This window comes from Phoenix dactylifera, chromosome 12, assembly GCF_051530095.1.
Source record: "Phoenix dactylifera cultivar Ajwa chromosome 12, Ajwa_hap1_PhDact_Kaust_v1.1, whole genome shotgun sequence".
Taxonomy (NCBI): Eukaryota; Viridiplantae; Streptophyta; class Magnoliopsida; order Arecales; family Arecaceae; genus Phoenix; species Phoenix dactylifera.
Window position 1 is genome coordinate 4371003 of NC_143201.1, and position 13794 is coordinate 4384796.

The 13794-nt window shown below is 42.5% G+C and overlaps 1 protein-coding gene and 1 pseudogene across 2 annotated transcripts; one reads left to right on the top strand and one right to left on the bottom strand.

Annotated features, from left to right (window-relative positions):
* Positions 1 to 1813: 1813 nt before the first annotated feature.
* On the top strand, positions 1814 to 2809 carry LOC108511642 (flavonol 3-sulfotransferase pseudogene; annotated as a pseudogene).
* A 4483-nt stretch (positions 2810 to 7292) lies between these two features.
* On the bottom strand, positions 7293 to 13153 carry LOC103716922 (hydroxyproline O-arabinosyltransferase NOD3-like). 2 transcript variants are annotated; one of them, XM_088708527.2, is made up of 10 exons: positions 13040 to 13128; positions 12827 to 12921; positions 12072 to 12588; positions 10922 to 10989; positions 10628 to 10829; positions 10333 to 10430; positions 10172 to 10241; positions 9989 to 10060; positions 9675 to 9788; positions 7293 to 7587 (listed from the first exon to the last, which is right to left on the bottom strand). In XM_088708527.2, exons 3-10 carry the CDS (start codon positions 12465 to 12467, stop codon positions 7522 to 7524), a joined length of 1086 nt encoding a protein of 361 aa, XP_088564653.2. In that variant the 5' UTR covers positions 12468 to 12588; positions 12827 to 12921; positions 13040 to 13128; the 3' UTR covers positions 7293 to 7521. The 2 variants fall into 2 exon arrangements, with proteins under 2 accessions (XP_088564653.2, XP_038971797.3); XM_039115869.3 differs by lacking the exon at positions 12827 to 12921 and having other exon boundaries at positions 13040 to 13153.
* Between the last annotated feature and the right edge of the window lie 641 nt (positions 13154 to 13794).

Genomic DNA, 13794 nt, shown 5'->3' on the forward strand with positions numbered 1-13794 from the left:
TGTAGGCAACGAGTACCTCAGATTGTTTGCTTTCCCATAAAACTGAACTTGTGATAAAAACACAAGTTTCCAGTTCATCCAAAACATCTGAACCTGACTACGGAGGGGAAGGCTCCTAAATCAGGTTCCGAATGGCTAAGCAGAGCATCTAATGCTACTTTAGTTCTTTACACTAAGTTTACATCAAAAAAAATTCTTTGCACTAACTCCCTCCTTTAATTTTAATATCTAAAGTACTAAAACTCCAAGTTCCCTCCAAAACATACTGCAGAACTTCAAGTTCCTGAACCTGAGTTCTAGGGTCTCAGAATATGAGTATTGAGAACTTGTGTCCTCATACTTCCAACACTTACTGGAAAACAAACAGGTCTATATGCTTCTTACCAGAATTAGCATTCACATCTGCCTTGTGTACACTGTTTGCCTAGAACTCTGTTATCATGTTTGCATCATTTACTCACCTCAACTACAGTATTCAGCTAGAGAAGTAATCCCAGTTCTTTTTCCCATCTTGGGAAGCCCTGTAGAGCACCGGATGAAGGAGAGAAGAAGAACAAGAAGAAGAAGAAAAAAAAACACAGAGGAACATTGATTGGCTGAAATTTATCAAGAATAGAGTTGTTTGTGTTAAAATATAGATATTTATTCATGGAGGATTATTGACTGATTTCTTAGTTGACCAGATTTTAACAAAAAATCCTTCCTCACCCCTCTCCCCCTTTTTTTTAACACTTGTCCACTCGATTGGGTTTTTTTAATTCTCAATCTAACCTAATCTAAGATAATTACAAGAAATTAAAATAAAATAAAATAAGAAAAAGTTTAATTGTTGCCTGCATTTTGAATTGCTACAATAGCAAAAAAAATTCCAGGTGCAATTGTATATGCTTGGTTGTGTATAATTAACAATTGCAAATACCTTATGCTTTTAGCAAAGCAACATATATAATTCCACTCAACATTCGAAGTTAATACGATGCCAATCATGGCTGGTTAGACTTGGCGCAATCGACAGTTTTTGTTGGAGCCAATCGCGTCCATGGGGATGCTAGAAAATCTTTATGGCCTTGATCTGTAATCACCATTTGTGATGCACGAGATGCCAATTTTTATCTCCTCCATCAATGAATACTCCTGAGCTAAACCAATTAGAAATGGTTTCTATCTAACTACATTTCGAACCATAATATATTGCGACACCAAGTATTAATTCTCATACAGCAGTTAATATGACATGCATCTTCTATCACACTATCGTTAGTTTTTCTTTTTTTCAGAAAAATTTATGAAGCTCGTTGCAGTACTGTAGGACATGTCAAATGTGTATTTGGCCCTCCATGTTACCGTTACAGTATCCGGGTTCGACCAATTATTTCCATCAAAAACAACAAAATGCATTCACATGAAAAAGTACGTTGTAAATTTAATGTTTTATGAGATAAATCCCACAAGACAACTAATACAACATCCATCTAAGAATATTTAAAAATTAATTTTACAAATTTAGTTAGTATCATGCAATTGGAAAAAAAGTTCTATACTCAATTTTCCTGTGGAACTTATCTATGCTGTCATTGCTGTTAAGGGCTCGTTGTAGGTAACGTTAAATTCTGTTTCCAAACAACGAATGCAATTCCTACCACTTGTCACCTTCCATCGGTTAAGACATAAAAGATCGGTTACTTCTCATGTGTTTTGTTGTCTTTTTCTTAGTAGTTTAAAGCAATGGACATTCTACAAGACCAATACTGCATCCACCAGCTCCTCTATCAATGGCCGCTCCTCCATCTTCTTCCTCCGGTAGCCTCGAAGATCACCATGAGAAGGAGGAGGATCGAACTCTCACCCCCCTCGGGAGTGCAACGACTTCATCTCAACTCTCCCGCTCGAGGAAGGCTGGGTTCTCACCCACCTCCGAGAATACCAAGGCTTCTGGTTCTCATCCTTCATGCTTGCCGGCGTCATGGCTGTCCGACAACGCTTGAAGCCTCGCCCTGACGATTTGTTCCTGATGAACCACCCGAAAACCGGCACCACCTGGCTGAAAGCACTCACGTTTGCCATCATGACTCGAAGCCACCACCCTCTCCTTAGCCGCAACCCTCATGACTGCGTCCTTTCTTGGAAGGGAGCTTTGCCGTCGGCGAAGCTTCCAGGATAGAAGCTGCGACACCCCCTAGAATTTTCTCCTCCCACATTCCTTACTCGATCCTCCCCGACTCGATCACCGGCTCCGACTGCCGAATGATATATGTTTGCCGAGACCCGAAGGATGTGCTGATCTCCTGGTGGCACTACAGAGAGAGGATGAGGCCGGAGACGATGGAGCTAGCCGGTTCCGTTTGGCAAGGCCTTCGAGCTATTCTGCGGGGGGAGGTGCAACTATGGGCCAGTATGGGAACATGTTCTCGAGTTCTGGAGGGAGAGCAGGAGGCGGCCGGAGAAGGTGTTGTTCGTGAAGTACGAGGAGATGCTGGAGGAGTCGGTGGGGAGCGCGAAGAGGTTGGCAGAGTTCATGGGGTGTCCCTTCTCGCCAGAGGAAGAGAAGGAAGGGGTCTTGGAGGACATTGTAAGGCTCTGTAGCTTTGAGAACAAGAGGAACTTGGAGGTGAACAGGACGGGACGTCGAAAAATCCCGGTCTACGAGGTAGTGAATGCGTCGCTGTTCAGGAAAGGGGAGGTGGGGGATTGAAGGAACCATGTGAGTCCCGAGATGGCTCGGAGGATGGATGAAATCACCCAGGTGAAGCTGAAGGGATCTGGTCTGATCCTCGGGAATGCGAGCTTGGAGGCTGCCCCCACCGGCTAAACGAATCCGATTTTTCTCTTCTCGCCCTCCTATAGTTTGCTTGGTCTCCTACCTATTAAACTTTGTTCTGTGTTGTGCTGTTGGAATTTAGTTTTGAGTACGTTGTTCTTCCGGGTCTTTGCAAAGCCTCCGTTCACAATGGATAGCCTACTGCTGGTGTTTAAGTAGGGCTATTGGGCGGAGGTTTTGATTTCTCTATTGGAAGGAGTTTATGTTTCTAATGTTGGAGATCTTTTATTCGGTGTTTGTTGTGGATCCTTTTATCATTTTAATAAAATAATTGACAATTGTTTCTCGTTATGTTTAGCTCCCATGGACTCCGAAGTAAAATAATTGACAATTGTTTCTCGTTATGTTTAGCTCCCATGGACTCCGAAGAGGAGGAACAAAGTGTGATCAACGGAAAAAAAAAGAAGAAATACTCCATATTTAGTTACAGTTTTCGAAGAAAAGAAATGAAAAATAGTTTTCTCATGGAAATAAATTTTTCATATTTTATTGAAAAGAAAAACTCATATCAGATATAAAAAAATTCAATTTCCACAGGCCGGAAATTGGGCTAATTTTTTTTCCAAAAATACTCTTAAGCTTTTAGATAGGATGTGGTAAGATCTTTTCTTTTATTAAGGATATAATAATTATTTTATACAACTTTTCTAAGAAAGTATATCCTCAACCAAAAATAAGCTATTTTATAATGTGTCACTTTCCTATGATCAACAAAATAAGTAAAAATCACTTATTCAGATATCATATAACCAAGTATCAGCTTTTCTGAAAAAATATTCCAATGGGAAAAACTTCTTTCCACAAACTAAGTCAATCTTGTATTTCCTTTATTCCTTGACCTTGCCCTTTATTTTGTTCATATGATATGTTATGCTAGACAAAAATGACCATGTGGTTTTTCCTGGATGTTGTTTTTCTGTGCAAAGTGGACTGGACGTATAACTTTGCACCTTAATTAGTTTTTAATTTTAAGACATGGCATGCAATGGTCTCCCGAGGCTTCCATTCACACTGGATGGCATAAACAATTATTTTTGGAAATCCTAGATAGGTTCCAAAATATCTAGAGATACCCATGTCAGTTTTTCATAATTGAACTGTGTTGTGACAATGAACTCGTGCCACGACACTAACAAGAGCTTGTTCATCAGAATTTTGGAGTCAGGTTTCTAATTAAGCAGGCTTGTTTGGATGGTGGAGATCCCTATGCTTTTTTTTTTTTTTACTTCCTATTGATGAGAGTTCCCTAGTATAGAGATGAAAAGGATCGCAAGGGACCGGGACTGCCCCATGTTTTCTGTCACGCCCCCGCCTCTGCGAGGCACGTGAGGCACCCAGTGCCCACGTGGGGACCACATGAGGGGAGAACACGGGGCTCCCCTGCCAGATATTGTCCGGTTCTGAGGCTTCACGCAAGCGTCCTTCACCCCTCCCCGGTTTTGTTTTCCACCCAAAACGCGTCTGCAGGATTTGGAGACACCCGCCTCATATGCCCAAGCTTTGGAACGAGTCTTTCCGATGTGGGACTATTGGGCCTCACACCCTTCCCACCATCGGACAAGAGCCGTCCTCGGCTCTGATACCAAATGTCACGCCCCCACCTCTGCGAGGCACGTGAGGCACCTAGTGCCCACGTTGGGGCCACATGAGGGGGAAACACGGGGCTCCCCTGCCAGATATTGTCCGGTTCTGGGGCTTCACGCAAGCGTCATTCATCCCTCCCCGGTTTTGTTTTCCACCCAAAACGCGTCTGCAGGATTTGGAGACACCTGCCTCATATGCCCAGGCTTTGGAGCGAGTCTTTCCGATGTGGGACTATTGGGCCTCACACCCTTCCCACCATCGGACAAGAGCCGTCCTCGGCTCTGATACCAAATGTCACGCCCCCACCTCTGCGAGGCACGTGAGGCACCCAGTGCCCACGTGGGGGCCACATGAGGGGGAAACACGGGGCTCCCCTGCCAAATATTGTCCGGTTCTGGGGCTTCACGCAAGCGTCCTTCACCCCTCCCCGGTTTTGTTTTCCACCCAAAACGCGTCTGCAGGATTTGGAGACACCCGCCTCATATGCCCAGGCTTTGGAACGAGTCTTTCCGATGTGGGACTATTGGGCCTCACACCCTTCCCACCATCGGACAAGAGCCGTCCTCGGCTCTGATACCAAATGTCACGCCCCCGCCTCTGCGAGGCACGTGAGGCACCTAGTGCCCACGTGGGGGCCATATGAGGGGGGAACATGGGGCTCCCCTGCCAGATATTGTCCGGTTCTGGGGCTTCACGCAAGCGTCCTTCACCCCTCCCCGATTTTGTTTTCCACCCAAAACGCGTCTGCAGGATTTGGAGACACCCGCCTCATATGCCCAGGCTCTGGAACGAGTCTTTCCGATGTGGGACTATTGGGCCTCACACCCTTCCCACCATCGGACAAGAGCCGTCCTCGACTCTGATACCAAATGTCACGCCCCCGCCTCTGCGAGGCACATGAGGCACCCAGTGCCCACGTGGGGGCCACATGAGGGGAGAACACGGGGCTCCCCTGCCAGATATTGTTCGGTTCTGGGGCTTCACGCAAGCGTCCTTCACCCCTCCACGGTTTTGTTTTCCACCCAAAATGCGTCTGCAGGATTTGGAGACACCCGCCTCATATGCCCAGACTTTGGAACGAGTCTTTCCGATGTGGGACTATTGGGCCTCATCGGTTATTCGCTAGGTAGATCTTGGGTACTTATACAGGATCAAGGAACCCAAATAATAACTTCTGGCTAGCCATTTTGGGTGAGGTCCTGGGTTGTTGACATTTGGTATCAGAGCCGAGGACGGCTCTTGTCCGATGGTGGAAAGGGTGTGAGGCCCAATAGTCCCACATCGGAAAGACTCGTTCTAGAGCTTGGGCATATGAGGCGGGTGTCTCCTAATCCTGCAGACGCGTTTTGGGAGGAAAACAAAATCGGGGAGGGGTGAAGGACGCTTGCGTGAAGCCTCAGAACCGGACAATATCTGGCAGGGGAGCCCCGTGTTCCCCCCTCATGTGGCCCCCACGTGGGCACTAGGTGCCTCACGTGCCTCGCAGAGGCGGGGGCGTGACATTTTCAATCCCAGTTTTTCCACAAAGAAAACATCATCCTGAAAAAGGATTTTACCTTGGAAAGGATAACACATCGCCGCGACATACCTGGAGAAGATCCCTCTCATCTCAAGCTTCAAAATGCTGATCTTTGAATTGCAAATGTGATTAAGAGTAAGACTCCACTTATTAAGATCATCTCAAATCTCCTTGGAGGTTTTAAAAGTGCAATAGATATCAAAAAGGGGATCAGTAAGATAGGATAGAATCCTTCCCCTACACAGGTAGTCTTTCTTCTTAAATTCCTCCAAATTACAAGTTCTAGCCGGTTCATTCTCTTTCTCATTTGGAGGAGAGCCAAAAATTATGGAAAATAACCCAAGTATTTTTAAGAAGATTTCCATCTTATGTCTCCAACGCTTAAAGTTATTTCCATTAAATTTTTCAGGAGGAACCGGGTCATTTGCATTGGCCATTGGGATAACTCTAAGTACTAGCCTATTATACGTAGGAAATCTACTTCAAGAATGTTGGGAATAAACTGTCCCAGAATTAGAAAAATCTAAAATATTCTACTTCAACAAATAATAGGCAGAAATAGGCTTAGAGAAAATAAATAGAGAAAGTGGAAAAATGGAACCCGAGATGCTGAGGCGTGGTATGTTGGTCACTTTCCTTGAAGTGGATTTCGCCGCCTTACAGTGCACTAGGCTTGGATGGCGTTCTACTTCTGAGATACAACAACCTCTCGCACTGTTCCTTCTGCCTCAATGATTTGCACGGATCAAAGAAACCTTTGAACCCAGAATCAGTATGCAGCAAGCCCGTTGATTGAAAGAAAAATAGCAGAAAAGGAGAATAGAAGTTCTTTGCTTTCGATTGTCTCCTCTGTCCAATCTAAAGAGGTTTATTTATAGACTTCTTCGGGACAGATGCGACCAAAAACCGATCTAATGGTCAAAACTGGTAAGAAAGTTTGAAAAAACACTAGGAGTAGGGCCAGCGGATGCGAGGTCGGTCAGGAAGAGGTGCAAGCGAGGAAGCGACGTAGCTCCCCACGCCTTGGGTGCGAGGCACGGCCCACGCACCTCTTGACTCATCGCACATATGGTCCGACCTCGGCCTCGACTGCTCATCGCACCTGTGGTGCAACCTCAGCTCCTCTTGGACAAGCACGGACGAGATACGAGCGCACGAGGTGGATCGGACGAGCACAGGCGCAAAGAACCAAGGAGGGAATGGAGAGTCGAACCCACAACCTCATCCACCTCAAACCAACACACCAAACACCAACCATCCAAGCCATACCACCTTCTTAACCTATATATAAATATTTATCTTTTAAGTATGAAAACTTTTAATCATTAATTTAACCAAAAAAATCTAACAGACTCCACTGTGCACTTAACATGAAAGAAATCTGAAGATGCACCAGCAATCAATTGCAACCTCTTTATTGATAAAAAAGTTTATAAGATTTTGAAACAGTTGTTAGAAGAGTCAAATTCTTATTTTCATCTTCTGTGTGAACAAAACATTTAACCTGCGAACTGATGTACTCTCTTTGCTTCTTTATTTGATCTAAGCTGTCAGAACTACTTTTTTCCCGGAACCGCACTGCACATCTCTCAGATTATCGCTACGTTCCGCCATCCCACCCAGGAATGTTAGCTGTAGCCTCATTCACCTTCTGTACCAGTGTAACCTGCAGACATGAAATCATTCGAGTGGATGAATAGAGCCAGCATTGACATAAGCATCATTTAGGAAGTTTACTTCTAGTTTGCTACTGCATAATGTTTTGGATTGCTCGGCTATACAAATAAACATCATTTCGGACATCCATGCTTCAGTGCTCTTTTTACAGTATTCAGGAATCTGACATCCATAATGGTGGTTCAACAATCAACAATGAGGCTAACACATTTAGATCTTGAGACTATTTTAGCAAAGATACAATAGAAATGATGAGAAAGGATCCTCTTCATCGAACTAAATTGCTGCTCGCATTCCACCCTTTTGCCATCATCAGATATGACCGGCATAAGAGGACCACTTTTCTTGACAAACCCTATTGCAGGAGACATTGCCATGGAATGGTATTTTGTATCTAAACTACTTCATGCTAATTATGAAACCTTTTTTAAGCGACAGCTAGAGCATGCTGGTAATATCCAATGAATATTCATCACTTTGGATCTTGAGACTGCTATGCACGAGATGAATATGAAGAAAATACCACAAAGGACTTCAAATAAGATGAATGGGAAAGGATATGCAAACTTGTTGCCCTTTGGATGTACAAAGTGGGCATTGCATTAACTACAGCCATGCTAAAGAGATTTAGTTTGATGCTTTAAGCAATCAAGGGACATTAACCTGGGGTTTGTAGGCTCGACATAGTATGAGTTATTTGTTGAAAAAAGAATTATAGGGGAAGGTGCCAGCTTATCAAGCTGGTAAAGTCTGAGGCCGAAGGACCAGGTGACTTGAGGCTGGGGTCTAATCCTGCCGCACAAGGATTAGAGGGGTTGCGGTTATTTAGAGGAGGGCTACCCTCCATTGTGTAGCTCATTACCTATGAGCCCTTCTATCAAAGAAAAAAAAAAAGGAATTATAGGTATGGAGGGAGCTGGTAACCATAGAGATTCACAGGAAAAGTAGAGATATTTTATCATAACAGTTGCCTGGACAGATATGGAAGGCCAGAGCATAATGAATATCTCTGAGGAATTGTGAATTATTCACAAGCTTTTTGAGATTTGGGGATGCCTCTGACCAAATGCATACTGAATTAGAAGTGTTCAAGCAGTAGGTGAGCAATGTGGAGCAAGTCGAAAAAAATACATCCTTCAACATTGCAGCTTCCAAATTGATGAAGGAGAAATACCTAAGTAGATTTTGGACCTAGCATGAATTCCTGACCGGCGCCATTACAAATATGTCCAAGATACAAAATATGACTGCGAGCATAAAAACTCTCATGGTTTTCATTTTCAGTTACTGTATCAGCTTAAGCATGACGAGGCATTGCACTATCACGAGATAGAAGGGCCAGTGTTACATGCCTTGACACAAGATTCCTTCGTTTGCAAATTCTTTTACATAAGAAGAATATGATCAGATTCATGCTTACCTTAGACGAATGGGCAAATCACAAATGACTCAAGCAACAAAAAGTGAGAAAAAAGCAGCTACTTGGAGGGGCACTATTTGCATTTAAGATGCCCCAACCAATATTTAAGATGCTTATTGTATGGTGAATAGGAACAGAGCCCAGCTCTGAGTTCGGCTATGCTGCTATACAAAATGCAAGGAAAGACATTATGAAAATTTGTAATGATAACGAGACCTTATAAAAATATCAGTATAGACCTTGACAAAAATTTGGGTACAAGGCTTATGCAGCCTGCTACTTCCTTAACTTACAGTACTTTTAAGCAGACAACACTACAGGAAGAAATAGGAATTCCAATGCAAATTTGCCAACGCTAGATAGAAGCGTCGTTAATTAATGAACCGCACCAAAATTTGCCGACACTTTTTATTAGCATCGAAATATGACGACGCTTAAAAGCGACGACAATGAGATATGGGGTTTTTCCGATGATTTTTGCAAATAGTTGTTATGTTATGATGCTTGAAAGCGTCATTGGAGATAGAGAAGAACAAAAACTATCTTATATGCATTGCTTGAGTCAAAATAATTCACAGGTAAAGTAACTGATGAGCTAAAGCTAAGAAGATACCACACTTTCCTAGTTATTTTAAAGGAGTTTGCTAACAACATACCACACTTTCAGGAACTCCTGGAGGGGGTAATGAAAGGTTTCTTGGTGGTGGGCCACGAAGATATGCTCTCTTGTCAAATCGCCACTCCCCAATTTTTCCATAAGTTAGTTCACCCTGTATTTGAGTCAATGAAGTAAGCAGATACATTTATAAGAGTATATGGATACATACTAAGGCAAAAGTTAGTATTACCATTAAAAAATGATGAAAGCACATTGGGTAACGATGATAGATTCAATCATTCTAGATTTAAACAGGAAATATTACTATAAGACCACCCCAAAAGCACTTGCACACAGATGAAGAATGGCTACCTTTAATGTATAGTCGCATCCATAAGTATAGTGGATGATGTATGCCTTTCCCACCGTGAAGTCAAAAGGAGGCTGTGGTTAAACATTTTCAAAATATGTTAAACATAACTTTGGAGCCATAACAATATGTGCCGATGAAGAATTAGTTTAAGACAGCCACATAAAATACGCAATAGCAAACACCTGTATCATAAAATCTTTACGTAGAATATGTTTCACTCCATGCAATGCACTGGCAACAGCATATCCATACCTGTGGTAGCAGCAGAAATTAATGAGCATCATCCAGCTCCATTACTAGACATGAGACAAAATCAGAGCATATATGAGATATTAATCCTCACATTTCTAATACCCATCCAAAAGTTTGGTCGGCCTCCGGATCGTCTTTCATATTTATGGAGACATCCACCCAAGTAGGAGTAATTTGCTTCAGCAGAGACTGGTGTGTTTAACAGCATGCAGATGAACATCAAGCAACAGTATTATTCACCTCAGAAAAATTTGAAAAGACTACTACCCATTTAAGAGTAAAAATTACATCAAAGAGTTGTTAGGTAGAAGGGAAATAAAATGATTAACTTAGCATGCTTAAACAGCAACATGTTTCTATACCCTGTCACAAGCCATTCAATCTACCTTTTTAATAATTACAGGAGAATTGCCAATTGGGTCAACATTTGTTACTGGACCCTTTACTTCTGGATAGAACTTCCTTATTATCTTTTCATGTTTCGATGGTTTGATGTAGAAGAATGGGAATGCCGCTGGGTAATTTCCTCGAGACAAGTTTGGCAAAGGTTTCACAAAGATGTGATCAGGTTCAGCCATTAGTATATACCTGCAGTTTTTTCATCAAGCAACACTAGCTAATCAGGTTATAGCATAGGAAACAAAAGAAATATTGCAAGTTAGTGGATGTATGTAACTCACTCTTCCTCAATCTTTGCTTTTTCCAACCATTGAAGAAAGGCCCAAGGCCTGTTCAAGACAATGTAACCCTGGCACCAGCATTACAGAAAAAATGTGAAACAGTGTCAATAACTTAATAAAGAGTGATTAGCATCTTTGGCCTTACTTGCAAAAAGGACTGATACTTCCTGAGAAAAAGATGTGATTGGTAATTCTCAATAGAAAATGCTTATCCGATGAGCAATGGTGAAAGGCTGTTTTTTTTTTAATAAAGAAAAGCTAGAAAGTTCTGGCTCTTGGCTTTTGCTTATAAGAATCACCCAATGAAGATGGAAATGGCTGAGCTAAACTTATATTAATTAGACGTATCACAGAATCAATCTAAATCAAAAATATGATTTTATGGATATTCTCAAAATCCTTAATCTAAATTAGGTCACAACAAAGTTGCATTTAAGTCCACAAGAGTAAGATACAACCATACTGAAAAAAGCACTTCCAAAGAACAAATAAGTGAAATGCTTCATAATTGTTAAAAATGCTTCATAAAAATCTCCAATAGAAATGCTTCCATCATGCCTCATTGAAATGCTTCATAAAAAGCCCATTTAAAAAGTCCGAAGATTCATCATCGTAAACAATTCCGTGCTTACAAAACAGAATTAGTCATAACAGAAAAGATTAACTAGGTGAATGCATATATCATAATCATCCTTTATTGATTAACCCTGAAGAGGGTTTGTTTCTCCAAGAAAAGAATCTAAAACAGAGTTGATATCTTTTGAGGTAGCACGATGTAACTCCTTTTACAGTATTACTCGTGAATATTCTGACATACCTCTGCATTTTGCTGTTTTACATCTCTCAACAATTCTTTTCAACAAAACGAATATAGAAATAGTAAAGGTTGCAGCGAACCAGCCAGTTTTTTGCAGCAAATATTACAATCTTTGTGCCATCCAGCCCTATAAGCTTTGACCAAATTATCATATGATCATGTAATCTCACTCAGACATGGAATAAGTTCAGCAAGATTGCTGCCATGGTTAATATTGTTTTGTAAGTGAAGTCCTTTTCTATAAGAATGCAATATAATGCAGATTCAAGAAACACCACCACTAAAAGAGCAGACAAATTCATGAAAACTTTTATCCGATGGAAGAATCCTCACCCGATCCGCACCAGCCGGGAGGGGATCGGCGATAAAAGTAGGGATCTCCTCCATCAGATCATCACCTCTTCCTGAATGCAGCACCCTTGTGAACCCTCCCATCTCTGACCCCTCCATGTCCTTCATCTTCCTGTACCAGTAATACATTATCCGGCACTGCCACTTGGTGTAAGGGTCATCCATGGCTGTGACAGCCACATGGAATGGCCGCTTGGGTGCCGCCGACTTCTTGAACACGTCGGGCATCCGAACAACAGGATCCTGGGACCTCTTTTCGATTAATTCTCTCGATGATTCCCCTCTCTGGTTGTGGATGACCACTGTCACAACGTTGTAAGTTGCCAAGAAAAACCCCAGCGAAACAAGGACCAAAAGAGATGGCGAAGCCATGACCATGTTCTTCCTTCCAATTATCTCCAGACTCTCACTGCCTCACCCTTCTCTCTTCCCAGTGGGAAACATCAAAGGCAGTGAAACCAATTCTACGCCGAAACCACCATTAACAACAACCGGGCAACTGAAAGGGGAAAACTTTACGTCAATTTCAGCTCCATTCTCAGAATTCAATTCGGAATAACAATCAAAACTACGCTATGCCATCAAAACCACAACTTTTTAACAAAAAACGGAGAAAAATCCAAACTTGATGACTCGTTCATCAAGCACTCCTCGTCAGTTGATACCCAGCATTAGAAATTAGAAGACAACCGCCCTCCATTTGGAGACGGCGAGCAGAACAAATGGAGAAAAGGTACCAGTCCAGAAAGTCAAAGTGATTGAACGGAGAAAGAGGTTTAAAATCGCATAACGTTCAGCCCAGTAAGCATCTCTCCATTCAGCAATCACAACACTGCCGTTCGGCAAAAAAATCAAAAGAAAACAAAGAAACAAAGTAAACGCCAGATCAAAAGCGAACGAGCGTGAGAGAGGGAGAGAGAGAGAGAGAGCGAGGGAAAGGAAGCACATACCTCAGAGAGACACAGAGAAGGGTTGGTGGACAGGTGTGGTGAGAATGGAGGTCATGGTGGAGGGATTTGAATACGAGGAAAGAGGGAGAATGGGGGCGGGCCCGGAGAGACAAGTAGGAGGCGTTGAAGACTTCCTAAGAAGTTTCGATTTCTCCGTATCACAAGGAACGAGAGTGCCGTATGCTTCGGGCAATAGGAGAAGAAATCGAAAAAGAAGAGAGAGGGTGTGAGAGGGAGAGCAAGAGAAGAATTAGGGACTCGAACGGAAAGAAGAATAAGGCGGAAGTAAATTAATGCATGATAAGGACCATATCGAGGGGAAGATTCGGTGAATCGGGAGATCTAGCCGGATCACACGCTGATCCAGAGTGAAGTGCGATAAACAGGATAGCACGATAATTACCAATGCCTTCCCTGTCTGACGTGGAAACCTGTAAATGGTACAACTCTCGTGCATCAGATTTGACCCCACAGCTTTAGCCAATAGCCTCGCACCACGTTGGGTAGAGCTGCTCTGGTAACGTGTTGAGGCGCCTGCTTAATATTCTGGGTACCTGCATGTTGGATTTTGTCTGCACGGCAAATTCAGCTGCCAGCTGGAGGATGCTGCGTCTCGAAACCTCTCCAAGCCAATACGACTCGTAGTTTTTTTTTTCTTTTTCCTGTTTTTTTTGGTGTTACAGCCTTGTAGTATTTCTTGAATCGTCAATGTTGGCATTTTGGCTTCCAACAACATATATATATATATATATATA